Source organism: Phyllopteryx taeniolatus, chromosome 19, assembly GCF_024500385.1.
Source record: "Phyllopteryx taeniolatus isolate TA_2022b chromosome 19, UOR_Ptae_1.2, whole genome shotgun sequence".
Taxonomy (NCBI): domain Eukaryota; kingdom Metazoa; phylum Chordata; class Actinopteri; order Syngnathiformes; family Syngnathidae; genus Phyllopteryx; species Phyllopteryx taeniolatus.
The window spans coordinates 564,710-591,816 of record NC_084520.1 but is presented as its reverse complement, the minus strand read 5'-3'; the positions used below and the strand labels follow the sequence as shown (position 1 = coordinate 591,816).

Sequence of the window (27,107 nt, the reverse complement as noted above, 5' to 3'; positions counted from 1 at the left end):
TTCGTGACAATAAAGACGACGATGATTCTTCTTCCAAATAAATCCGTGATGAAAATGTACTTTTGGAGCGATGGCATATCGATAGCAAGTGTGAAATGAAACAACCGAGTCAATCTTTTGGTGTCTGCGTATTTCTGAAAATGTGTCTGTGAGCGAAGGGGCGTCAATGGTTAAAATAAGCAGTGCACGCCTTTGCAAAAAGGGGGAAGATCTTCTGCTGCGGAGGGAGTCTCAGAGTCTACACAAGTCTCCAGTAACACCACAAAAAGTCCCCACGTTTGCTAATCGTGCTTTTAGGAACAGCAGTCGCTACGGGGGTCGGAAAAGTTGCTAAATGTAGCCCCAAAGTGGCTTATTGGCCAACACTGAGTCGGCTCACTTTCGTCGCAAGGCCGAGCTCGGCCGCCGGTCAGCTCGCTCATTCGGAGGCAAAACCCAACCCCCAAAAACAATGCTTTCGTATGGAAGCACATACAGTAAGTATTAGAATAAGTTCGGCACGGTTCGCAGTAAAAAGCTCCAAAACGGAGACTCGGAGGACGTCGCCCTGCAAACTCGAGGGATGTCGCAAGCAGAGAACGAGTACGCGAGTATGTTACCAGCTGCCATTTTCGCTCGCTCCATTTCCCGCGCTCGGACTTAGCAGAAGTCCACCGAAATTGCGTTTTGCATTGTTTTGCGCAAGGGAGACCCCTTCATCACCTCATTTTTGGGAATGTTCAATTTAGACTCTGACAAAGATGAAAATGGCGTCCAAATTCTTACGTATCGACGTGATGACCGATTCTTCTTCTTGTTTTCTGTGAAGTTTGATGCAAATCCGCCGATGAGCTCGCTGTCGGTGTTCCCCCGGAATGAGACGGCTTAAGCAGGCGCTGCCACTGTCGAGTCTGTTGAATCGTCACATTTGCACCTCAACGAATGAGAATCACACAGCGGCTACGGAAAGTATTCAGACGCCCTTAACATTTTCACGTTCCAGCCATTTGCTAAAATCGTTTCAGTTCATTTGTTTCCTCATTAATGTACACACAGCAAACCATATTGACAGAAAAAAAACGGAATCGTCGACATTTTTGCAGATTAATGAAAAAAGAAACACTGGAATGTCACACGGCCATAAGTATTCAGACGCTTTGCTCCGTATTTAGCAGAAGCCCCCTTTTGAGCTTTTTTGGGAAGGATGTTTTTCCCACCTGGATTTGGGGATCCTCTGCCTTTCCTCTTTGCAGATCCTCTCCAGTCCTGTCAGGTTGGATGGTGAACGTTGGTGGACAGCCATTTTCAGGTCTTTCCAGGGATGCTCAATTGGGTTGAAGTCAGGGCTCCGGCCGGGCCATTCAAGAACAGTCACGGAGTTGTTCTGAAGCCACTCCTTCGTTATTTTAGCTGTGCGCTTTGGGTCATTGTCTTGTTGGAAGGTGAACCTTCGGCCCAGTCTGAGGTCCTGAGCACTCTGGAGAAGGTTTTCGTCCAGGATATCCCTGGACTTGGCCGCATTCATCTTTCCTTCCATTGCAACCGGTCGTCTTGTCCGTGCAGCTGAAAAACACCCCCGCCACCGCCACGCTTCACTGTTGGGACTGTATTGGACAGATGATGAGCAGTGCCTGGTTTTCTCCACACATACCGCTTAGACTCAAGGCTAAAAAGTTCTTTCTTGGTCTCACCAGACCAGAGAATCTTTATTTCTCATCATATTGGAGTCCTTCAGGTGTTTTTTTAGCAAACTCCATGTGGGCTTTCACGTGTCTTGCACTGAGGAGAGGCTTCCTTCCGTCGGGCCACAGTGATCTTTGGGTTCTTCTTGACCTCTCCCACCAAGGCTCTTCTCCCCCAATTGCTCAGTTTGCTCTCGGGCGGGTTCTGGTCGTCCCGAACGTCTTCCATTTCAGGATTATGGAGGCCACTGTGCTCTTCGGAACGCAAAGTGCAGCATAATTGTTTTTCTAACCTTGGCCAGATCTGAGCTCTTCAGGCAGTTCCTTTGACCTCATGATTCTCATTTGCTCTGACATGCACTGGGAGCTGTAAGGTCTTACATAGCACAGGTGTGTGGCTTTCCTCATCCAGTCCAATCAGTATGATCAAACACAGCTGGACTCCCATGAAGGTGTGGAACCATCTCAAGGATGATCAGAAGAAATGGACGGCACCCGCGTTCAATATGTGTGAGTGTCACAGCAAAAGGGTCTGAATACTTGTGGCTTTGTGATATTTCAGTTTTTCTTTTTGAAGAAATTCCGTTTTTTTCCCCGTCAATATGGGGTGCTGTGTGTACATTAATGAACGGAACTTCAATGATTTTCGCAAATGGCTGCGATATAACAACGAGTGACAAATGGAAGGGGGTCTGAACACTTTCCGTGCCCACTGCATTGGCATTTGTCTCCCCGAGAGTCAAGCTTTCGCTAACGCGTTTCCTTTTGATCGGCTCGTTTGCGACCCGAAAAGTGGCCTAAAATCCTTCATCCTTATCCGATTCTTACAAACTAGGGCTCATTTTATTGGTGACGCAAATCTCTATCCAATGATTTCCTCTAGTTTTTGATATACAGGTGGTTTGAATATACCTGCACCTACATACCGACATACTTTGTTATCGCTCACAGAAATAGGCAGAAAACAAAAGATGCACTCGGTTGTTCAATTTCACACTTGATTAATGGGCAGGCAGTCCAGAGACTCAGCTATCTAGATGCAATTTAAAAAGGACATTTTCCTAAAATCGCCCCTTTAATGGTCTCTCTCCTTCTTCTTCTTTTTGAACAAGTGCCAAAACGTTTTACCAAAATGCGAACCGAACATCTTCTGTGATGTCGCTTTAAACTGTGTGACCTCAGATGTATTTTTCTTTTTTTGGGGGGGGGGTGGGGGCGGTATTTGGTCAGCTACAAAATTCTACTTCCGATGTGTGCGGCTCCAGTTGTTCCAAATTGTGATTTCAAAAGTACGTTCACCCAACCCAAATCAACAGTGCGTTTGGTTATTTGATTGGGAAACCGTGGCGCTGTATTTAGCGTTCATCGTTGCTCAAAGCCTCCGTGCGAACGCTTCATTCTCAGTATCTTTCTTTTGACAAATGCGAGGCGCTTTAAGGAGCAGAGAACCTTTTGAACCATTGCGGTAAGAAGCTTACGAGAGCTCGCTCGGTGCCGCGCAAGCCTTGCTTCTTTCATCCGTGTGCCGAGCGAGGACGCAGAGCGGGCAACAGACTCGCACTGTGCTGTATGTATAAACAACGTGAATCCGACGTCATTATTTGTTTGTCTTGTTTATCTGTAGTTGCTTAATTTCCTCCACAAATGATTCCCCCCCGTTTATCTTCTGCATCTTTTGGGTTGTTGACTTGGATTGCTTTGCTTTTGGCAAGCGCCCTTCAGCGGTGCGTCTTTTCACATTTGACTATTCAGGTCGAGTTGGTCTACCGGCAGCTCGTCCGCCGGCCGGTCCGCCGAGGCCGCGGCTTTCGGACAGCCTTGCAAGAGCCGCATCCGTCGCCACACTAACCGCCTGTCGGGAGTCTTCCGTCGCGGCGCCGCCTCCGGCTCGCCGTCCACGGCCATGTCCGCCCAAATCGGGAAAGGAAGCGGTACGTCACGCTCAGTAAAGCCTTTCGTTTTCTGCCAATGTTCATGTCCTGGGAGTTTTGGTAACGTATTGGCCAGCGCATCGGTTAATGCGGAGTTGATTTGGAGACATTTGCGTCCCGCTGGTGAATGCGTCTGCCTCGCAGTCTATTCGAATCTCAGCTTGGGCCTTCCCGTGCGGAGATTTCTCCAGCCCGCTTTTACGTCAAAAACGTGCGCAATGCCTTCTTAAGAAGCTTTACAAAGTTGGGAAAATGGACTGATCTCAAAAGCAAATTTGTAACAGACGGAAGGCGTGACGGCGATATTCCATCATCTGAAGGGTTAGGGCCAAAAGCCCCGAGTTTGATCATTTATCTCGTGTGGGGCCCACATGAATTGCAGCGACACGTTCCCAATTGTGGCACTGTGATCGCCATCTGTCTCACACGCGTGCAAGGGATTGGATTTCTTTGATTTTGCCACGGTGGAGTCTTTCTCTCTGTTTTTTCTTTCTCTTTCTTTAGACACCGACTTCCTTCCCGAGAAACATACTTTCACCCGATTTTTTTTTTTTTCATGATTTTGTGGGCGGGGCTAAGCCCCCCACTACATCAACACGAAGCGCCCTCATTATTAAGAAGCTAGACTAACGGCTTCCAAACCCTTCTTGTCATTTTGATTGTGGCGAATAACTTTAGCGCTAAACACCACAAACACTCAACGCGAGCAGTTGCTCCTCCATTTGTGTCCCTTGTGAAGTGAGCAGCTTCAGCTCACTCCCTAATCGGCCATCATTCTATTTCACATCATCATTGCGGAGTTTGCGGCTCGGCCAAACTCGTGGTCGTGCGATCGGAAACATCGGACGAGTTTAGCCCCAACATTACTGTTTGAGTCAAATTTGACAGCAACAACAATAAAACCTAAATGTCATTCTTTCACCTTGACATTTGATGACTTTCCCTGAAAAGTCAAAAAAGAAAATATTTGTAAATGTCCTTCTTTTGTACAGGGGCTGCAAAGTGACTATTCGGGGTCAAATCTGACCCATTTACCAGTTGGTGTTAAATCAAGGGAAATGGTGGGAAACTGGAAAACGGTACATGCCATCAATTTCTGTATTTTTCATCACATTTGCACAAAGTGCTGGCAGAAACGGGCACCTGTTGTTCTTTGAGGGCTCATGTGGGAAGGGTAAAACAGTAAAAGAGGAACAGAAGTCATACAGGGGTCAGAGGGTGCCGTGACACCTGCAAAAACAAGTACAGGAAAAAAGACGCTTTCCCTTTTCAAACAACTAAAAAGGACTCACATGTTCGGGAATCGGTCATTGTCCAATGTCCCGTACTATAAAAAGGGAGTTTCCACTTTGGGCAGCGGGTGTCAGGCAAGAACGTGACCTGTAACTAAAGGGCCCCGGGTCGAATTCCCTCGGATGTGGGCGGAGGACGTAGTGCGGCGGGGGGTCTGAACAAGCAGCCGCACACCCCGCCCATTGTGTGTTTTTGCCGGTGGTGCGTTAAACGCTGAGGCCGATACGTCGGCCATACGTAATGTCCTGATCGTACACGTGAATCAAATGAAGAACTGCAATCAAAAGCTGAGTGTGGACTGTGGACGCTCCTTCCCTTACTGTAGAACGGTCCTTTTTGTCAAGGGCCACATTGTACTTCTGGCTTCCCTCCGATGGCCGTCAGTGAAAGCTGTGAAAGCACAAAAAAATGTTTCATCGGCTCACCGTAATATTACATACACACAACAAGTCAATGGATAACCAGTTTTGAAATCAGAGGTCAAGGATAATAGTTTGTTCGATTGACTCTAAAAGGTGTTTGGCAATAACAAATGCTTGCAATATCTCAACGTGAGTCATGATTAAATATGAAACTGTGAAGTGTTGGTGCCGATTTGAGCCATAGTCCAAGAAGTGGACACACATGGGGCCCCATCAAACGGCGCGACGGGCCAGATCTGGCCCCCGGGCCTCGAGTTGGACACAGAAACAATACAACACGGTATAAACATATGAACGAACATACTGTGCGCATATGACGTTTTCTCTCTGTTGTCACGTTGCATTCAGCGAGTGTGACAGATGCCCAAGGTGTGGACGACCCGTCCGAGCTGTCCAATCAGCTAAGCGCTCCCGGAATCTTGAAAATCTTTGGAAGTGAAATCTGTAAAGGAGCTCACTATAAGAGCGTCCTGGCCACGACGCATTCCGCTGCGAAGGAGCTGGTCAAAGAGGCCCTCCAAAGGTGAGGCACCATCGCCACGGTTGCGTGCGCGCATCCGTCTGTTTGCCACATGTGCTTGTTTGCCCGCGCGTCGTCGTTTCCTCCAAACAATTCGGATATAAAACCCGCACACGTGTTTAGACTTGATGTTCTGTCCGTCGTGTTATAATTGCACTGCGCGCACGTGTGCCAAATAGTCAGCTTAATAGCTCCGAGAGTGGAGCGCAAACCGCAGTGTTGGCAGGAATTCTCCCCAGAGAGCGAGAGAGAGAGAGAGAGCGAGAGAAGGTCTGTTTGTCTTTGCTTCGATTTCAGCCCCCACAAATGGAACCGAATGATGAACACCGCTGAAATCCGACATGAGAAGCATTTAGCCGAGACGCCGTCCGGTGACGGAGGCGAGGCCGACTTCCGATCGAATAACTTGCACGGGGGTTTTGAAGCGCTATACGTGCGAAAACAGGAATTCCATGGATGGATGTGGACGCAGACGTGCTAACTAGCGCATGTCTGCTTCACGGTTCTGAGATGGTGCTCGGGCCCCTCCTGTGAAGAATGTGCATGTTCTCCGCGTTTTCTCCAGACACTCTCTCTCGTTTCCACCCGCATTCCAAGAACATGCACGTAAGGTTATTGGAAGATCCCAAATTGTACATGGGTAGGAATTGGAATGCTTATATTTTTCCCTGTGATTGACCGGGGGCCCGTCCAGACCGGACCCCGCCTGCCTTTCCCCCCCCCACAGTCAGCTGGGATAGGCCGAAGTTTACGCACAACCCTAATGAGAACAAGGGCTATTGGAAATGGATGCGTGAAAGACACGCTTGAACATGCAAAGGCGGTTGACCGCTTTGTGAATCTCGTTACAGAAAGACGGGACGCCGTAGGCCTTTCTAGCCCGAAGCGCCCCTAAAACCATACCGGCATCCCCAAGTGTGAAACCAGAGTACTTTTTATTCTTCTTTTTTTTTTTTTAAACAGCAACTCCCACTGCCCCCTATTGCCTCAAAAATGGTTTGGTCCAGTCAGCGATTAGGGCTTAAACCAGGATTGGTGGCACATTTCTTCATTCCATTCCCCCCCCCCCCCCCCCCCACCCCCCCCCCCACTCAATACAAGTCATTACTCTGATTAGCAAGTCCTCCTTTTTGCTGCATTGAATCATCGGTCACCGTTTATGTTGTTAGGTGGGCGTTCGCTCCCGTACTTTTCCAACTCTGGGAAACGAGTACCACTGTCCTTGCTTTGAATTGGACGGAGAGAAGTTAGCGGCTGTGTCACGTACGCGTGAGAATGTTAAAGCCGAGGCGCTCACCGACCGGCACGGGCGGCCATGTGCCGAGCCCGTTTTGGGCTAATTTTCACCCTGGGCTCATTCGAACTCTGATCCGAGAATGACATCTGCTGGCCACAGCTGGCTTCCTGCTATACTTTCCATCTGTATTATATTTCAGTGATTGAAAGCAACAACACAAACTTGCGGAGTTAATCCTTTGAATTCTCCCTGAGCTTAAGGCTTGTTTGTTTTTACCCCCAATTTCGGTTGAATGGTCCGAATTGCGAACTGTTTTCACTCTGACTAGCGAGAGCTGCTCAAATTGGCGGGCCAATTTCCTGTACGATGGCGCAACGTTCGGAGCGATCGATACCTTTAACGCGGTAGACCGCGCGTCCTTCATCGAGATCGCAGGTGAGCTCGAGCTTATCCCAGCTAACTTGGTCACCGCTCCATCGCACGGCACGCACGCTCAGATTCGCACCTGCGGGCAATTCCGAGTCTTCATTTAGCCTGACATGCATACGTTCTTTTTTTGTTGGTTTTGAGTACGGCGCCAAGCCTTTTTCCTTTCTATGCCACGCAGGTACGGCCTTGGAAAAGAAGAGGCAAATTCCTATGTTCTGTGCGACACCATCGGCTCCATTAGCGAGCGGCGGTGGAAAACCGAAGGCTTCAGGGTCGTGGGCGACAACGAGAAGCCGCTCCTCCTGCAGTCGCTGTGGAAGCCGAGGGAGGGCCTGGCGAGACGCTTTGAAATCCAGAGGCGGAGCCTGGCGGAAGAGCAGACGGCCCAAGAAAAAGACACCATCACTGCCGGTGGGGGGCTTCTTGACAGTCCATAATACTGTCAATCGAGTTTTAGAGTTCTGACAGTGACCGAACCGCATGGATCCAAGTGCCTTTAGTTTTCTAAATTTGGTCTTGCGTTTCATGTCATTCTGTACAAATGTCCGACACACTGAAGTCAACGAAGACTGCCCGCGTTGTAGCTTGAATTGAAGCTCATTCCTTTTTTGAACACGCTCCATGACCCCATGGAAATAAGTCATCCGCTCGCACGAACGCATGATGCCATAGAAAACTACCCCCGACTTTCCATAGATGTTAGTAGCGCCGCACCATTTCTTTAGTTGACACAGCTGCGGTCACAGTGTAAGAGCGCGTCCTGTTTGGCATTTTGCCGCTACGACTGGCACAGCGTGCGATCGTCTGCTATCAGCGTGGGCGATCGCGTTCTGTTTCCACGAGCTGTGTCTCTCTTTCCACCGAGGTCTGCTTCCCGCGTGTGGGCGATCCGGGTTGACTCTGGCATTAGCACATGCAGGTTCACACGCACACTCGCGGCACTTTACCACCAGGGAATCAAACGTGTCGCGTTCCCATTAACTCGGTCCTTATTTGTAGAGCAGGCTATTTGCACGGGCCGTGCTCAAGCTAATTCTCGTATTTGTTTCTCCGTTTCCCCGACAGGTATCAACGCCCAGGCCCGTAAGCTGCAGAAGAGTCGCTCCAGAGTGAACTCCAGCCTCGCAGAGAGAACAATGAGTCGAAGCCAGAGACTCCGGAGGAGTAAAAGTGGCATCGACCTTATTGATGACGAGTCAGAGAGCAAAGGCAATCGGGATCAAAGTTTGTCCCTGAGTGGAACATTAGTGGAGAGCCATAAGTGCCCAGCGGCAAGGGCAGAAGCGAATGACATTGAACTTGTAGCACCCTCTCAGGGGGACGGTGGGGCGCAGGCTAAAACAGAGAGCCTCTGTCCGCCGAGGCCGAGAGCTGAGCGGGAAAGAGAGGAGTCGGAGAGGGAGGAGACCGAAAGTAGCGACGATAACACGACACAGTACTCCATTCACCCGCCTCACGACTGTCCGTACCTGCTGCTACTACACGGCCGCAGCCTTGTACAGGTATCTCATTCGCTCACGCGCGCACGTGTGCGTATAATGTGGAGGCAAAATGATTCTCTGCATTGAACCCATCCCAGAGGGGCAGCGAGCAAAGCTTGTTGGCGAGTCTCAATTGGTATGAGGTCACGCAATTTAGCGTCTGGAGCTGAAAGCGCTAATGCAATCCAGCCCAATTTAGGATCGACGAGTAGCCGCAACTGAAATGTATTCCGCTTTGAGACGTGGCCGTCGTTTTGACTCGCCATAATTCCAGTTGCAGGGGTTAGGGTTAGCCCGACTTCATTCGCCTCGTTCGAACTTCATCTAAAATAATCTGAAAAGGGACGTGTAGTCGGAATTCACTCCCACATATCTACAAATGACTAATGAGACCCCCCATACACACCAATGGCAAACGTCACATCATTTATCCTCGGCGAAACGAGGTTGCGGATATCCCAAATAACAATTGTGGATAGCAAGAATGTAGTTGCAGATATCCCAAAATGTTCTGACAGTGTCAATCAAAGGGGAGCATTATTGTCTTTGAGAAGACCGAAAGTTTGATACAGCTCTTGTATTGCTTGTCGTGGATTGGGCAAGCGGTCGTAATCTCGGTGGCTGTTTGGTGCATTTTAGACGACAATTCTTTCTTGTGGGAGTCGCGTCCTCCTTTCTTTTTCCTCTTCTATGTTCCACGTATTCTTTTTCTCCGTTCGTCCGCAAAACGACGAGTACGCAAAGCTAAATGCGGTAGGAACAATCGTTTCGAGTTCAAGTGGCAATAGTCCCCATCGATGCAGTTTCTCTAGCAGGTTGCAGGTGGCGGGAGCCTATCCCAGCTGACTTTGGGCAAAACGTGGTGTACACCCTTTATTGGTCATCAGCCAATCACAGGTCACATATAGAGAAACAGCATTCACACTTACGGACAAATTACACGTGCATCTAACGCGCGTGTTGTTGGAAGGTGGCACTTGGCCGTCGTGAAATTCCACAAGAGGGCTTGTGCCGAGATTCCAAACCAGAACCTCGCGACTACGAGGCAGATACGCTAACCGCTAGTGGGCTTTTGCTGACCCCAGTAAGACTAGTTTATGGCAAAACTCTTTCATCCTCAGTTCATATTTCATCCATGTCTGCCTCTCCATCCGCTTTTGTTCGTTCACTTTCAAAAATGCCATTTTTTATTGTTACACTTCTTGGGTGCTGTAACTGTATTTGACCCTGGCCAAAATCATATCCTGCACCACATTTGAACATGGCTAGGCTTGCATAATATTAACTGAAGACTCAAGTAGGCTATTCAATCAAGAGTATGAAATAAATGCAAGAACGTGACTGTTTCTAGTAGCTAGTATTGCACCATCATTGGAAACACGTACAATATCGACTGCATTACAGCCTTCACTATTTGTTGGTGACAAACAAAACGCTCGTCACGCTAGTATAACACTGTTCCCTGAGGAGAAAATAAATAACGTGAAATCAACATGAAGTCGGCAAAGCGTAAGCAGACAACCAGAACAGTGATGAGGAAGGTGTAAAAACACAACTGTGGCACCGCATTGCGGCGTGCAGGCCAGCACATTTGGACTCCTTCACAACCGCTGCTTTGGCAACTTTGAGACCTGCGTCTCTCTTATCGAAGCTTCGGGTTCGGGTTATTTCTTACGTCTGTGTTGTAGACGCCGCAAGGACCAAGCCAAAGCTTTGTTTCTAAAACCCTGTACGTCCGCTCTCGTGAAGGTCCGAAAACCGATAAAAGGACACCACAGATTGTGAGAAAAGAAATGATGGCCCTGGGACCTTTTGGCTGTCACTGTAAGTGACAATGACTTAGTTGGAGGGACTAGATTCAAATGCCTGTACCATAACACATCGTCCGAGTTTGTGTCGTTTGCGTCTACGCCGATAGTAACTAAAACTGTACGTGAAAACCGAACCAATTTCGATCCGATTTTTCAAGTCAAGACCACATCCGTAACGTATACATCTGCACACTCTGCGTGATGTGTAATCAAAGCTCGCTTGGTCATGCAGTCCGTGAGATCTGGATGCCTTTTCATGCTGGAGCTTTTGATACACTCCCGCCGTTGTTATTCGGATGGAGATGGAGATTTGTTGGAAACCCGGTCGGGCAGAATGAAGTTTGAGCGGGAACAGAGAGACCAAAAAGGAGAGAGAGAGAGAGAACAACAGAACAACAATAGAGTACCATCCGTCCATTTTCCTCGGTAGGGTCACAGGTCAGTTGGAGCCTATCCCAGCTGACTTTACTGGACTTTACTGGTCAATCACAGGTTATATACTGCGTAGACAAAACACCAGTCACAACTGAGTCTCCAATTAACAAGCGTGTCTTTATATAGGATATGTTTCTACGTTTGTTCACAGTTTCAGGTTTGAGCTTGCAGGAATAGAAATGGGGAAACGGTGACTTCCAATGCGGTGAATGCGCTTTTGTTCACAAGCCCGTTCCATTCAAAAATAAACGGGACTAGTGTTCATTTCTCTTGTACCGCTTGTCTCCATAGGACTTGGTCATCTACCTACTTGCGAGTCCAAGCATTGTGATAGGGCGACGGAATGACAACGGAGATGTCTCGCAGGCGGACATCGTCCTCCTCGCGGAGGACGATGTACTTCCGAAACATTGCATTTTCCATCGCGTGAGTACCGGCGGACCAACCGCGCTGTGCCCTTTTCCCGATGCCGTCGTCACCAGGAATGGCAATATATTGAAAGAGAAAGTAGAGCTTCGCCCCGGTGATGTCATCGGACTAGGAAAAAGCTACCTGTTTCTGTTTAAAGATCCCTTGATTCACAAGGTAACGAATGTCAAAGATGCGCCGCGTCGGCAATATTACTATCATGATGTCATTTACGATTCTTTGCGTAAAAAGGAAGTAACCGGCACTGCTCCAGAGCCCGGCTCGTCTACGCCGCCCAGCTTGTTCGGCCGCCCGACATCTGCTCCGACGACAACCCGCGCAAGAGATGTGATCCTCCGCAACACGACCTCCCGAAAGTGCCCGAAGCGAGCCCCTCCGTCTCTGAAATCGCCGGAGGGCCACCGCCTGAGTTTGAACCACCGGGCCGAGGATGAGCATCGCATCGTCAAACAAATAGTCGCAATTGGGAGCGGCGACGCCGAAGACGGACCGTCGCTGAGTGTTGCGTTTCTGCTGTGCCTCTGCGTTCAGTATTCCGCCTCCTATTCCCGGCCCTCGGACCTGAGACGCCTCCTGCTGCATCTGGCGGGTGAAATTCAGAGCGCCGTTTGGGTGAGTCGTGCTGGACTCTTTTCATTGTGAAAGGGGCCTACAGACTTCGGGTTTAACAAATTGTACGGACTGATCGAATGCGTTACGTTTGAGCCGTAACAATATCTCCACTTCATAGGGCGGGGCTTTCCAGCCCTCGACGAGAGGCACCGGCCGCCGGCTAGCTCGCTCGCTAACCGGGGGTTCCTCTTGGCCGACGGAATGACAGCGGCTTAGTCCGCCGCGCCGCCTTCTCGCTCGCTGTTGTGTCAATGTGGGTCCACATTACAGAGACATTTTAGCGAGTCAACCGTTTATTAAACACAGCTGCACACGTCGTAATTTAGCTAGCGAAGCGGTAGAAATGTCATTCTGAATGAACACGCAATTGCAACTGATGCAACCTCAGGCACTCTGTTCTCACGTGGTGGGGGACAGAGGACTCACGCCGGATGGCCAAGTGTGCCACGCCCCCACGGAAAAATAGCACAATGAAATGGTGAAAAACAACTTCACAATTCAGCGCTGCGTTGTTCTCAACGTTTGCACGTTCTCAGCAATTATCTTCCAACGCGTGGAATGCATTTAGAACCGAGCAGAGCTTTTCGTGCAGCGTGACCGTGTCGTTAGTCATCGAGTCATCATTTTTCACCCAAAATGCGGTCGCTTCCCATTGTACGACGACTTTTGGGGCATTTGAGATTTCAAGTCTTCTCCAAAGAAAATAAAGCTTCTTTCTGTTTGAATTCTGGAGTTGACTGAAATAGGCCCTGAGTAACGTGTTCTTCTTCCCCTTGTAAACGCTTTCTCTGAAGCACGGTCATTGTTTGGTTCTGTATCTCGTAAGTGGGGTGCCCGTACTGCATACCGCAACACAAGCAGTTGCTCCTCTATTTGTTTCCAGAAAGTGCGCCAGTAGCTTCCTAACTTCGCGCCACAATCCCAGAGTCGCTGGCTCGGTCCAACTCGGCGAGGACATTTGCCATTGGAAATACTGAAACGGGTTTGACATTCACGGTGGGCGGCCCGACCATTTTCCGAGTTGATCAAGGAGGGAAAAAAAAAATAAAAAATCACTCTTAACACGCCCTGCGCCACAGGCTAATTGGTCAGCGTCATCTTCCAGACGCATCCGAGAATTGCGTCTCTGCTGACTTTGATTGGAACGGAGGAAACGTTTTCAAATTCCGCCCAATTGAACGTGTGTTTAGTTTGGGGTTACCATTACAGCTCCCCAAATGACGTTTTCCCACCTACAATACATTCCTTTGTATGACAATATTGACATTTTGCTTTGTATATTTTTCCATGCAGGAGCAAACCAAGGAACTAGCTGCTTTTCCGAAGCAAGCGTAAGCCCTTATTCGTACTCCAGACTTCCTTTGTGTAATCGTTATCAGCTCCTCCCGATGAAAGCTAAAACCTGGATGTCCTGCGCCGTTTCAGCAACAAGGATATCATCTCAGGACTGCTGCCCCTAGTGGTGTGGATGTCAAACAGCCTGGAGATGCTCCAGTTCATCCAGTATCAGCTGCCTCTCATCTTGGAGTGGAGAAGCTGTGAGGAGAATGAAGATGGAAGCGAAAAAGGCGAGGACGGGGAGAATTTGGAGATGATTCCATTGGACCAATGTTACCGTTGCTGCATACTCGAGATGAGTCATCATTCAATCCATATTATTATGGCCATAAATCAATATAATACCCTTGGAAGAATTTGGCAGGACACCCAACTAGCCTCACAACCGCACACCGACACGTCTGTACAAGCTTTCGGAATAGCAAAAGCGACAAGCTGATCGGCTCCTGTGCAATAATAATGCTCTCCTATTGACATGACACCTCTGTAAAGGTTTAGAGAGGGAACAATACAATATTGGAGCCTTAATCTTTGCGTTTAGCTCGTGAAAAACGGGAGACTAAATCGTAAGAATAGTCATCAAAATGTGTCGGGCTTCTATTTTTCTTCTTTTTCAGACGGGCTGGGCTTACAGCTGACCTGCGTGCGCTCAGCCAGCGAAGAAACAATGGCAGCCCTGGAGGAGGTCATCTTGCTTACCTTCCAGCAGTGTGTGTATTACATCACCAAGGTGCGAGGATAAATGTCTATTTTAGCTGCAGATGCCACTGACGTGCAAAAAGCAAGTATCTGCCACCCGAGTCTGTTACTGTTATTGCGTTGAGTTTTGGGAAGAATTCCATTCGATCATGTCGAGACAAAAGCGGGGGCGGTGTCAAACAAGACCGTGTGTGATGTGGTCAGGGCTCTGTGTGCCCAGCTTCTTGAACCATTTGGATTTGTGCACTTGGGGCCTTGCCCAAAGTAGCCATATTGTCCACTTTGACATGTTTCTCACTATTTAGTTCAACACTTTTCAGGTGTCTTTATAAAGTTTTTTTTCGCTTATTGTAAGGACAAAATGTCTTGTTTTAATGGGGAAAAAAAGTCTGACAGTGAAATGATCTGATTTCATAAGAGTCTTAAAATAAGAGCTCTTTTTGTCTTGCTGACAATTTGGGGAAAATGTCAAAACTGTCTCTAAACAGATAAATCCACTCGGTAAGGTTTTGCACTGTATATTTTGGGCTCCTGGTAAAACGAGCAACTGCTACCACAGAGAGCCGCGACTTGTGTTGCGGCTCCATCTGCGTTGTTCAAGAAAGGGAAATACTCAGTGACAGGCTCAGAAGAAAGGGCCCAGTTTGAAGCCGTGCCACCGGCCGCAGTGGCAGACCACACTGGGGTCATTGTGACGCTGGCGAGAGGCAAGACACCGAGGGCCTTTGTGCGAATGATGTGGACTGGCGGAACTCGGAACTGTTGCCGAGGAATCTTTGCGTTGCAATACTTTCCATTAGGCCCCTTACCTAACAAACTTAGCTCTTGTAGAGTAATGGTAGTAACTCCAAGATGAACAACATTTTAAAGGTTCCAAATTTTGGCTATTTAGACCTCCATAAGTGACTCTCAATTTCATTCGGAAAAAGACCTTGCTTTTGTCATACCAATGTCCAGAAAATGCCCCGCTGACAGCTACTTCTGTTTGACCCAGGTTTGTATCCGCTTTGTCCATATTTGGCTAAGATCGCCCCCTTTCCTCTGATTGGTTGCCTCCGCGTAGAAGACCCGCTTGCGAGAGCACACGTGTGTGCTATGTTGACAGCGCTGGCTCGGGAGCGGAGACGTAGGCGGAGATCTTCGCTCGTGACGTAGTTAAGTTGGAGAAATTCCAGTGACCTGATTTCAGGCCTCTTGGCAGAAAAATGTCTGAAACTCAGGAATGTGCGGACGATTTTCACTCATATTTCACGTTTACTGAGGCGCAATTGAGCCAATATACTAGAAAAGGTTCTTCTAAAATCTTTCAATCTTTAATGTAAACCTTCCAATACCGTGTAATTTTTGCTGGAAAAAGTATGATGAATTTCAAAACCAAAATTCATTTAAACCTGTAGATTATTATTATTATTATTATTATTATTACGCATCTACTTATTTGGTTCTCCCGTGCTTGCGTGGATTTTCTCCGATTTCCTCCCACAAGCCCAAAACATGCATTTAGATAGCCACGCCACGCCACGCCACGCCACGCCACGCCACGCCACGCCACGCCACACGTGAATGAATGGAAATGCTTGTGTGTCTATTATGTGGCCTGTGATTGTCTGACGACCAGTTCAGGTTACACCCCGCCTCATCAAGTCCGCCGGGATAGGCTCCAGCTCACCCGTGACCCCGAAGGCAACTCTTTGAGACAGTAGACGGCACAGTACCTGTACGAAAACAAATACACTACAATTTGAGGACTGATGGCCTATTTCGGAATGTTCAATTTTGTACTATTGCGTAGAAAGTGGCGTGGCAGATTGTAGCGGTTCATGGGTTTGCTCAACGTTTTCAAAGACATAAAAGACATTACTGTTCAGTGTCCCTGGGTTTCTCGAAATGCTTTATGATTATTAGAAGCTCAACCATGCTCCTGCGTAGCATCAGGTGCTAATGTGCTACTGCTGTTCTGAATTTCAATTGGATTTGCTTTTGGATAAAAGGGTTTCGATTGACCGAGTTGCCCACGTCTGGAGGAAACAATCGCGTCGCACCGGTCGTCGCGTCATCACAGCGCAGGACGCCACCCTCCTCAATCCCCAAATGAAAGAATAGAATTAGTAAGGCATGTGAACTCTGCGATGTCAAGCAAAGGCCTCATGATGAATTGAAATGTCAAGACTCCCCCCTTATTAGTGCGAAGACGACGTGTGTGTGTGTGTGTGTGTGTTTAGGGTGAGCCAGTCTGAGCCATTTGAAGTTGTTATGTGTGGAGATGTCAGCGAGGAAGGCATATTGAGCGTCCCTACGTTATTTGTGCTTTCACAAATAAGAAAAAGCAGGATGTCTAGATAGAGGTTTTTTTTCTACACAATGATCCAATGTGGTGAATTTTGCCGCAGCGTGGAAAACAACAGGCGCCATTAATGACAAGCCGTTCGTTGATAGATGCGCGCGCATTGTTTATTTGCCCATTACGATGAATGCACCATTTGGACCGTGAGACAATACGGGTCTTTGGACGGATGCGGTGAGCTCGGTTTACTACCGGATGCTCGGAACCACCGAGCGCCATTTTCCAACCAGAAAACATCGGAGCTTTTCCCATTTCCATGGTCTGTCGACTTCCATGCTGCCGTTTTGTTCAGTCTTTCCCCGCCTACCCTGAGTTCTACAGTGAAAGTAAAATGATACGCTCGGGGCGGATTCCTTCAGAACTCTTCACTCAGCAGTCTTGTTACAGCGAGCGCCGTGCCAAGCCCGCATGAGCCATATTCAGCTTGTTGGGAATGTGGATCTCGTGCCGGTGCTGGCCTCGGTGGGCCAGGGGATGTCTGCGTACAATTAGCCTCAACAGAGCTGTCGTTGTCCATGCTTAACTCTCTCTTAGCCGAGAGAGGCAAAGGAAAGGAAAACGCCCTGATTTTTTTGCTGATTCTGCCGGTTTTGTCCGTCTAATCTTCCACCAATAATGTCACAGTGTTGACGGAAGAGAGGCATGTTAAGGGAACGCAACGTGGGTGGTCCGTAAGCTGCACAAAACCTGGCAGTGTCACTCACAGTATGTCATGCAGGTCACTTGATCGATTGCGCCCTTTCAGGTCCTGTACCCGATCCTGCCGGGATTTATAGACTGCAACCCGTTCCGGGAGGGTCCTGAAGGTCGCTCCCCGACCGGCAGCGGGCCGACGGTCCCGGACGAAGTCCAGCGGGTTGTGGAGGTCCTGTCTGAGACTCAGAGACTACTGTTAGACTGTCAGCTCCACCCTGAGATTTCCACCCAACTCGTTGCCTTCCTTTTCTACTTCATCAACGCATCGCTTTTCAACTTACTCATGGAGAGAGGTACCGATCCATCCGTACCCTAACCCACATATGTGCGATCGCATTTGTATTTGTAAGCCATGCCTGATTAGCCAATTTTGAGAAAATGCTTCCTTTATTCTTTATTTATTTGTAGGCTTTTCTTTCTTCAAGTGAAGAATTGGATGCCCAAGCGGGCACACAGCGCCTACTACAATGCAAATACAATTGATTGCGAGACAAGCCTGAAGACCTCGGTCAATCAAGTAGTCAGAACGTACAATGCGAAGTCAATCGGATGCTTTTTGTTCACGTTGCCAACTTGGATTGTGGATTTATGCGCAACAAAATGCCGGGTTTGTGCGGAACGCGTGCGAAAACACCGGCATCGTACCTATATTGAATGTCTTTAATGCTGACCGTTGATTATGTGCTGGTAATGTTTACAAAAGTAATAAGAACACGTGATGGCACACATCTGTATGGAATGCTGTCTGGAAAACGAACTCCCCCGAAAGTCACTCGGTAGCTCAAATATACTTCGGTGCCTGCAGGACCACGGGATAAATAGGTTACTGTTTCACACAGTAACAGTGCGCTTCATTGAGGTTTTACGGCATTTAGCATGGATTGCCGAGGGGAAAGGAGACAACTGGCAGGAAGCGTGTGCTACGTGACACACTACAAATATTTCACCACTGGAATTCAACCGCTATCGATATACTTTATGGGTTCGGGTTGAGATTTGTCATTCGATAGCATTTGACACTGTTGATGTTGAGAAACACGGAATAACATCTAACAAAGCTTTGCCTTTTGTCGGGGTTGGATTTTTGTTTTTATGCCGAATCAGCAGTCGTCAAATGCATTTTGTCAGACGAGGCATTCGATATTACAGGCAGCCCCGTACTAAAAACGGAGCTCACCAAATCGTCACCAATCTTTTTCTCGATGCGTTTGCAGGCTCGGAGCCAGGTTTCTATCAGCGGTCGACGGGGATTCGCATACGGACCAATTTCGACTGGCTCCTGAAGTGGTCTCAGACAACGGGATTGGGGAAACTGGCCTCCAAGCACACGTGCGCGCTCTCGTCGGCTATCGATCTTCTTTCGACGCCAAGCGACATTTTACTCCAGGTGAAAACATGCACGCTCACGCGACGATTGTTTAATAAAGGACACGATGCAGAGTTTCAAATATGTCCCAGGTGTGTTAATCCCTACAAATAATTCTATTCTACGGTATTTGTATACAAGTCAATTTTCCATATGTCCCTGTGACATGATATAAAGGACATGAACTGAGGAGATATCCACTCCAAGTGTTTTAGCCTTCGTATTTGATTTCTTCCTCGTCTTATTGGCGAGCACATCTGCCTCGCAGTTCTGAGATCCCAGTTTCCGTATTTTCAGTCTAAACCCAGGACCCTGGGTCATATTATTAGGACTCATAACATTACCATCTGTGCAATTCTGCTCGACAAAACAATGGCACGCGTCAGGTTCGGGCCTTCAAAGTGTTGGGGGCGAGGAAGCGGAGGACCCGACTGCGGGGAGGCAGGGAGGCGAGGCACGAGTGCAAGAATCTCAAAATGATATTTCAGTCCAAAAACAAAGGCAAACGAGGATCATGGAGGCAGAACACGCGAAATGAACAATGTCCAAAAAGCAAGGTTCCACGTAGCAAAGAAACAAGGGATCAACTCATCCAAACGGAGCATGGCTTGCGGCAACACAGACCGAAGGAAAGCAGGGAACGAAATACAAACGCGTTGACGAGACGAGAAACACCTGCACGAGTGGCTGGGGGCAGCTTGACGAGAACAGGCGGACACAGTCGCTAAATGAGAAGACGAAACACGAGCGACACGGGACACGGGAAAACATGAAACCAGACTAAATATGCCGGTGGATCGAAATCATGACAGCATGAAAACAGAAGCCCAGAACAAACATTCTTCCATCCAATTTCAAAGCCATCTATTTTCCATATCGTTTGTCCTCATTAGGGTCACCGGTGAGTTGCAGCCTATCCCGGCTGACTTTGCGCAAGAGGGCAGAGTACACCCTGGACTGGTCGCCAGCCAATCGCAGGGCGCATACAGTGCAAACCAACAAAACCGCAAACAGTTCACGCTCACGTTCACACCCATGGATCATTTTCCGTCTTCAAGGAACCTAGCATGCATGTTTTTGGAATGTGGGAGGAAGCCGGAGTGCCCGGAGAAAAGCCACACAAGCACGGAGAGAACACGCAAACCCCCCGTACCGAAAGACCGGAGCCGAACCCCAAAGCCACCGAACGGACGGCAGGCAGACATTAAGCGCTGCTCCGCTTAAACGCGACAATAAATTCATCCAGATCTTCAAGATTGAATTGGTTCACGCATCATCATTTTGACTGCGTCCGTCCTATTCTTCCCGCTGTGGACAAGGGTAAGGAAAACAATCAGTAGAGGCCCAAGACGTTTGGTCTTTGCAGGCTAATCAGCGGACGTGAAACGTGCACAGCATTTGGACTAACACGACGTATTTGTGTGCGTGCACGTAGACCTCTTGGGCATCGTTTCGATCGGACTTCCCTGCCCTGAATGCCGCTCAGCTGAACCACCTGCTCGGTTTTTACAGCCCAGCATGTCGGACTCCGTGTGCTCAGGACCAAACGGAAGCGTACGCAACCGGTAAGAGTCGAACACACTACGGTACGGTCCTTCTCGCTAATAATGTGATTATGCCATTGTATTCGATATGCCTTTTGCATTTTCAGAGGATATCCTGCATAGTTTTGATACCCACCATCCTCTAGTGCTACCAGATGGGGATTACCAGTTCCTGGTGGGACGGGAAGTGACCGATTCGAGCTTGGTTGAACACTTCAACGAGCTCCAAGTGTTTATTTTCAACCTCTCCAATTTGCAGTCTGACGGCCAGCACCAGGTAACGGCAACACATTGTAGGGCGGCATGGTGTTCTGCCCGTTAGTCTGTTTCACACTTCTGAGGTTCAGAGTTCAGATTTTGCTCCTCCCTGTGCGGAGTTTGGATCTTTTCCGTTACTCTGGCTTCCTCCCGCAATGTGAGCGCGATTGGATGTTTTGTCTCCAAGTACCCTGCAATTGGCCGGGCGCAGTATATTGTCAGTGACTCGGACGTGCTAACCACAGACTTCGGGTTGCCTCTTAATTGGCTATTGGCTATTGGCTATTGTCGTTGCATTTCACATCACATCACATCACATCACCATCACCATCACAGAGTCCGTGGCTCAGCCGAACTCGGTGTTGACCACACCGTAAGGATTTGCAATCCTGAATATTGAACAGGTTTAACATTTATGATTGTCATGCCCAACTGTTTGACACGCAGATCGGGGAGAAAAATGACTCTTAACGCGCACACAACACCACAGGATAATTTATCAGGATAGGATATGATGAGAGCGGCTTTTCTCCTCTCACACCCCAAAAACATGCGTGCTAGCTTAATTGAAGACTCTAAATGGCCCGTAGGTGTCAATGCGAGTGCGAGTGGTTGTTCGTTTGTCTGTGCCCTGCGATTGGCTGGCGACCGGTTCAGGGTGCTCAAATTCGGCCTGATTATCGGCGTGTGGAGCCCGCTTAGTGATGTACCAATGTACCTGTGTACTGTATGTGCAAAACATACTTTGAAAATCAAAAGTAGTACGATAAAATGTAGTCATTTGTCCTTCCCCAGTTCTAATGCCATTTGCATTTCAGGGTGTCACCACGGAGGCCAAATCCAGACAGGAAACAATGGCTACAACACCGGCACATAGGGTGTTATCTCAGGCAACCGTCCAGACTCTACCATCATCCTCCAGTTCACCCCCCTCACCATCCCTCCACTCCTCCACCCAGTACCTGGATGAGTTCAACTCCTGCGGTGCCCACCTTTTGTCCCAGAAGCTTCGGACTCTGGAGCTGCAGACAAGAGAGATGGAGACCACTGATATGAGGAGGTCAGCATCGGACCCCTCCTGTCTCCTTACTCCACCCAACACCCCCCACATCATGGATCCTGTTCATTTGCCTAAAGAAGACCGAGACACACATCCTTGGTCCTCTGATGACGAAGGTACTTTAGAACGTAACCCTTCACGGGTCTTTGCTTCTATTCTTCGAGAATAACCTTCCTCTCACCTCTCTCTTTAGGTGGCTTAATGTTCGAGTGTCTAGCTGCACTTAAAGATGACCAATTGAATCAAGATTACACCAGTGTGAAAAGGATTTTTGAACTCATAGAGGAAGAGGAGGAGGAGGAGGCAGAAGAGATGGGCAACCACTTTGATGACAACAACGATGAGATCTTCAGTTTGGAGCTAGAGCGTGACAAAAGTGGTCTTGGTCTTGGTCTTGGTCTTGCTCTGGTTGACACAAGGGTTAGTTAAAGGGATCCTTTTTCTTAACTCGGTCGTAAACAAATTGGATCGATGGAAAAATAACAATAGCACAAAATAGAATTGTCATAATAATAAACAGTAATGTTGAGATATTGCATTTTCTGAAACAATACTTGAACAAACTATTATCCTTGTCTTCTGATTGCAAAACGAGTTATTACCCCAATTTGTTGAGTAATGCTCATAATATTTATTCGGTGATGAAACAAACATTTCACTGTGGTAACGCCCCTCTGAGGGAAATCATAACGACAATGCGACCCGAGACAAAAATGAGTTTGACACCCCTGATGAGAAACAACCATTCACACTCACATTGACACCTTTGGACAATTTCGAGTCTTCTCAAACTGGGATCGAAGGAACCCCGGGCTCTGGAGCCTGTGGCTTCGGGGTCTGCTAAATAGCCATCCATTTCCTTTTACCGCTTCTCCTCGCGAGGGTCGCGGGCGCGCCGGAGCCCGTCCCAGCTATCGTCGGGCGGGAGGCGGGGTACACCCTGAATCGCAGGGCACAGAGAAACAAACAACCATCCGCGCTCACATTCACACGGACGGACAATTGAGAGTCCTCAATCAACCTAGCACGCGTGTTTTGGGGATGTGGGAGGAAAGCGGAGTGCCCGGAGAAAAGCCACGCAGGCACGGGGAGAACGTGCAAACTCCTCACGGGCGGGGCCGGGACGTGAACCCCGGTTCCTCGCATGCATTGCTCTGGTGCGATCTTGGCCCATTCCTCCACACAAGCGGTCTTCAAATCTTGAAGGTTCTTTTATGGACCTTGAGTTTCAGTTCTTTCCATAGATTTTCGATTGGATTCAAAACCTACATTTGAGAAAGTTTGACTTCAAACGATCATGTCATCCATCTTTACGGCGTCATCGTAAGCTTAGCTTAACTTGATAATATGTCTCTTTTCAGGGGTCCCCGGACCCAAAAGCTTTGCGAACTCGCTAATGCTAATCACTACACACACTCACGCTATCATACCGGTAATAACCATCATTAATCATAAATAGATTTCAAAAATAAATGTAAAATGTAAAAGTGCATTTTTGATGTGTTATCAGGGAGGGAGTGTTTGGAAACCGTTATTGGAATACTGCACATAGACTCTTCCTTTCCAATTTAGGTGGAAAGGGACGGCACCCGGTGAAGAAAGGTAGGAGGAAATGAAATGATGGTACTGAACAATTTATAAATACGAATATTTCTTGCAAGATAAAGTTTCGATGTAAGCGCTTGTTCTGGATTCATGTTATGTGCAACAGCTGCGGTGTACCAGTTTTAGTGTGGCTCATAGTTGGACCTCCTTTTGCAGGAGATGTCATTGAAGGTGAAAGGCATCTTCATCAGGGCAGTGGTTCCCAACACACCAGCAGCCCGCTGTGAGAAGCTGCAGCCGGGAGACCGGATCCTTGCCGTTAATGGAGTCAGTCTGCTTGGCCCCCGCCGCCTGAGGTAAAGAGACCAAATCCACACCAAAGATACAAAATCAAAACAGAAGAAAATCCCTTTTTTTCTTTGACCTTTCTCTCATCAGCGGCGAGGAGTTGATGCAGTCGTCAGGTGACAGCCTGAGGTTACTAGTGGCCAGATCCCATTGGATGGCCAAGGCTGTACAGACCGAATGCTGACACTGCGAAAAGCATGCAAATAATTTCTGGATCGTCTTTCCGAGACGTCAACGAATTGTGCCTCTGCTGACTTGAATCGGAAGAGGGGAACGCTCATATTCGGCCCAATGATCAGCGTGCGTGTGACCCGTGCGGTGTTGCTTCTATTCAGGCCCACCGTGACTGTTGCTTTTTGGGGAATTATTATTATTATTGTTATTCAGAAGACAAAATGCACTACAATAAAAATATGTTCTCATTAGATTTAAAAGTAAGTTCACTAATTCACAGGCCAGTACATATTTTTGCTCTGTGTTTCTTACTATGTCCCTGTGAATGTGTGTGTTTTTTTTTTTTTTGAAACGAATTTTCAACGTTTGAATTCTATTCTATTGCTGCATCAAAACTTCCAGTCCTGGTCACGCGCGCCACCTACTGACTGGAGAGCAGAATACAACACATCCAAAACGACGAAATGGCTCGTCGAGAAATCAATTACAGTACAATGTGAAGACGCAAAGTATTGAGTTACGTCTGTTTCAATACACAAACGTGCCACAATTTACGTTCTGTACGTAAGAACGCTTGTCAGAAGTGTCGGAGGACATTTTGTTTCCCCTTCGACACCGGAAGTAGCCCGGTAATAAATCGCAGTGGGTCGAAACGACGGCTGCTGAGATTTGTGCACTTTCACACTATGGCCGAGGCGGACTTGTACACGGTGTACAAGGGGCTGTTGCTGCCCACTCTTATACACCCTCCGCAGAGCTTAACGCGCTTCGAGACGTTCACGTTTCGCCCAGAGGACGTTGTCATCGCAACTTACCCCAAGTCAGGTAAATCGAGCCTGCTTTCACTCACTTTGCTCAGTCACGACAACGCGCAACCATTTGGCCTCTTCGGTGTCGAAAAGTCGTCCAAAGAAGTCAACACCCTTCAAGCTGCGTTGCTTTTAATGGCCAGCAGGGGGGGTTCGTGTGCACTACAAGTCGTCCTGGCTTTACGACAGAATCGTGTTTCGAGGTTACGAACGGTGCTCGTCATTCAAGGTACACGAACACCGCAGTACATACAGTCATTGGACTTGAGAAAACACGTTGGATTTCCTTACATTCTCTTCCTGCTGTGTATATTTTCTTTGTATACAATAGACTGTCAGCAATGATGTTGTTTTTCAAGGTACCGTTGCATTGTGAAGTATCCGATCATCTTCTGTGATGGTAGCACTGTATTGATGTTTGAGTTTGACTTTGAATGGCATGTCATGCTTTATTAAGTCTTGTGTAAGTTTTGAAAACAGGCTTACCTGCGACTTACAACATGCTATGATATTGCTCCATTTAATGATTCTCTTTTTTGTGTGTTCTTCGAAACACATATTTTTCATCCGATTTAATTTTCATGACAAAAACGTATCTTTGTATTCAATTATTGAATTGAATTAAGATTGCCTTCCGAGTTACATAGATATTGTGATGCAGAAAATAGGGCTATATCAGCGTGTCGTGTGATATTGTTTGAAAATACCGCGGTCCTGCTAGTACTCGTGATAGTGGAGCACAATCATTTGTTTGCCAAATGATTCAATGGATACGTGTGAGTCATGCTCGCTTTTCTGTTTCCTTGGCAACTTCGATGCGGAACATTGTTTTTCCAACACAGAAGAGAGAGAGGACAGGGACGTCTGACAAGAACAAAAATGTCCATTTCTACCCCAAAAAAGGAGATTTTTAGCTCTTTGGGACACAATAAAAAGTTGACAGAAAAGAATGTCCTTTTTAAAGGTACAACTTGGATGCAGGAGATCGTCCCCTTGATCATGAGCGGCGGGGACCCTGCTTCAGTGGAGACCCTCCACAACTGGGACCGTGTTCCCTGGCTGGAGGAGGCTCGCAGTTGCAGCCTCAATCTCGACGACAGGCCGTCGCCACGCATGTTCACGACACATTTCCCTCCCCGTGCGATGCCGCCGTCTTTCTTCGAGGTTAAGCCCAAGGTAAATCAGATTGATGGTTTCAGGTCGACGGTGAGGCGTGCTTTGTAATCCCTGTACGTGGGGTATCTCTCAATCGATCGACAATATAGCGTTAGCGCTGTAACAACTATGTTGGTCGTTTAATAGCACGTGTGCTGCGTTATCAAACGCTGAATGACGCAAATGAAAAACGGTACAGGAAAACCTTTAAAGGAGACAAATGATGCTTTTGCCCCATCATTTAAAACAGGAAGTGATGTAATAACATGTCTGTGACATGCTTATGTCAAAATAACACGAGGATTGAGAAATATTGTACACTGTTTCTTGACCCGCTGGAATCAGCTTGTTTTTGTTTTTGAGTCTGTTTGACCTTTATGTCAGTGTGCGTGGCTGAAACAAATAGATTTACACTGTGATTAAATGATGTAGCGTTGGGCATGAAAAAGCCACACCGAAGGGGGCGGTTGTAAGGGGGGGGGGGGGCAAACTTGTAATTGCATAATTAGTTAGCATGCTAACATTCAGTGCATTTGTTAAAAATCCCCCAAATGATTTGATATTGTTACCTTACTTCAGGTCATCTACGTCATGAGGAACCCCAAAGATGTATTTACGTCATCTTTTCACTATTGTGCGATGGCCTCCTTCCTGGTTGACCCGGGACCACAGAATGAGTTTCTCCAAAAGTTCCTTAAAGGAGAAGGTTAGTCATCTGCAAATGACTACAATCATAGCATCGTGCACCGTTTTGCCTTCCATAAATGGCACTATCTTTCTTTTCTAGTCATGTTTGGTTCATGGTTTGATCACGTAAAGGCCTGGCTCAATTATAAAGAGCCAATATTTTACATCTGCTACGAGGAAATGGTAAAGGTGAGGACCCCAAAACAAATTCACAGCCAGCTTTATGTGACAATCACTATGAATGTAAGCTGACCTGACTTGTATTGTACTGAAGGATCTTAAAGGCTCTGTGGCCAGAATCGCTCTGTTCCTGCAGAAATCTTTGGACGACGACGTGATCGCTACGATAGCGGAGCGATGCGTGTTCAAGACCATGAAAAAGAACAACATGTCAAACTACTCTGCAGTTCCCAAGGAAATCATGGACCCCACCAAGTCTGAATTTCTCAGGAAAGGTGTGTTTATTCCTTGTCGCCGTTTTGCCTCTGATAGCGCTACCGCGTTAGCGTCGGTCAGTTGTCGACCAATTCGGGTGACGTCGCACGCAGCCCAAGGGATGGAACTCTGTTGCAAATGATTTTGATACTTACGCGATATGATCACCTCATAAAACTGCACATACTCTGCGAATTCCTTATTACAGCTACACTTTTCAAATACTTTTGATTTCATTTTTATTTTGATGTTATGTTTCAGGAATTGCTGGAGATTGGAAAAATCAATTGACAGTGGCAGAAGTGGAGCAGTTCGATGGTGTTTACACAGAGAACATGAGAGATGTCGATTTTAAATTTGCATGGGATTAAAAGAACCTTTTTCACGT

General features: G+C 47.7%; 2 protein-coding genes and 1 long non-coding RNA gene across 12 annotated transcripts in view; 2 read left to right on the top strand and 1 right to left on the bottom strand.

The window, feature by feature from the left end:
- The window catches only part of radil2b (Ras association and DIL domains 2b), a 25,563-nt gene extending 1,677 nt beyond the window's left edge, over nucleotides 1-23,886 (top strand). The window contains exons 1-18 of one of the 7 annotated variants that reach the window (XM_061756355.1): nucleotides 322-476; nucleotides 3,414-3,592; nucleotides 5,656-5,830; nucleotides 7,672-7,904; nucleotides 8,559-8,995; nucleotides 11,512-11,805; nucleotides 11,881-12,261; nucleotides 13,555-13,592; nucleotides 13,687-13,829; nucleotides 14,217-14,329; nucleotides 17,388-17,631; nucleotides 18,553-18,725; nucleotides 20,140-20,269; nucleotides 20,356-20,525; nucleotides 21,325-21,682; nucleotides 21,760-21,986; nucleotides 23,328-23,467; nucleotides 23,550-23,886. In XM_061756355.1, coding sequence (XP_061612339.1) covers nucleotides 3,565-3,592; nucleotides 5,656-5,830; nucleotides 7,672-7,904; nucleotides 8,559-8,995; nucleotides 11,512-11,805; nucleotides 11,881-12,261; nucleotides 13,555-13,592; nucleotides 13,687-13,829; nucleotides 14,217-14,329; nucleotides 17,388-17,631; nucleotides 18,553-18,725; nucleotides 20,140-20,269; nucleotides 20,356-20,525; nucleotides 21,325-21,682; nucleotides 21,760-21,986; nucleotides 23,328-23,467; nucleotides 23,550-23,643 — 3,378 coding nt within the window. In that variant the 5' untranslated portion in view covers nucleotides 322-476; nucleotides 3,414-3,564 and the 3' untranslated portion in view covers nucleotides 23,644-23,886. Of the gene's footprint in view, nucleotides 1-321; nucleotides 477-3,413; nucleotides 3,593-5,655; nucleotides 5,831-7,671; nucleotides 7,905-8,558; nucleotides 8,996-11,511; nucleotides 11,806-11,880; nucleotides 12,262-13,554; nucleotides 13,593-13,686; nucleotides 13,830-14,216; nucleotides 14,330-17,387; nucleotides 17,632-18,552; nucleotides 18,726-20,139; nucleotides 20,270-20,355; nucleotides 20,526-21,324; nucleotides 21,683-21,759; nucleotides 21,987-23,076; nucleotides 23,169-23,327; nucleotides 23,468-23,549 lie in introns of those variants that run through there. The other 6 variants (XR_009785695.1, XM_061756353.1, XM_061756354.1 and 3 more) reach the window with 6 other exon arrangements.
- LOC133469385 (uncharacterized) lies at nucleotides 4,677-24,586 on the bottom strand. Its single transcript, XR_009785696.1, has 3 exons — nucleotides 24,484-24,586; nucleotides 23,289-23,462; nucleotides 4,677-5,275 (listed from the first exon to the last, which is right to left on the bottom strand). It is a non-coding gene; the product is annotated as an uncharacterized LOC133469385 (long non-coding RNA).
- LOC133469384 (sulfotransferase 2B1-like) lies at nucleotides 24,018-27,107 on the top strand. Of its 4 annotated transcripts, none has more exons than XM_061756374.1 (7): nucleotides 24,018-24,458; nucleotides 24,589-24,671; nucleotides 25,424-25,618; nucleotides 26,177-26,303; nucleotides 26,385-26,473; nucleotides 26,559-26,739; nucleotides 26,981-27,107. In XM_061756374.1, exons 1-7 carry the CDS (start codon nucleotides 24,320-24,322, stop codon nucleotides 27,088-27,090), a joined length of 924 nt encoding a protein of 307 aa, XP_061612358.1. In that variant the 5' UTR covers nucleotides 24,018-24,319; the 3' UTR covers nucleotides 27,091-27,107. The 4 variants fall into 4 exon arrangements, with proteins under 4 accessions (XP_061612358.1, XP_061612357.1, XP_061612359.1 ...); XM_061756373.1 differs by having other exon boundaries at nucleotides 24,586-24,671; XM_061756375.1 differs by lacking the exon at nucleotides 24,589-24,671 and having other exon boundaries at nucleotides 25,407-25,618.

What these genes read in the sequence shown, in the direction of transcription:
- LOC133469384 (XM_061756373.1), top strand. Translation starts at nt 24,320, where the DNA reads ATGGCCGAGGCGGACTTGTACACGGTGTACAAGGGGCTGTTGCTGCCC. An exon ending in GCTACGAGGAAATGGTAAAG is followed by an intron (nt 26,474 to 26,558) that starts GTGAGGACCCCA and finishes ATTGTACTGAAG; the next exon opens with GATCTTAAAGGCTCTGTGGC. An exon ending in GTCTGAATTTCTCAGGAAAG is followed by an intron (nt 26,740 to 26,980) that starts GTGTGTTTATTC and finishes GTTATGTTTCAG; the next exon opens with GAATTGCTGGAGATTGGAAA.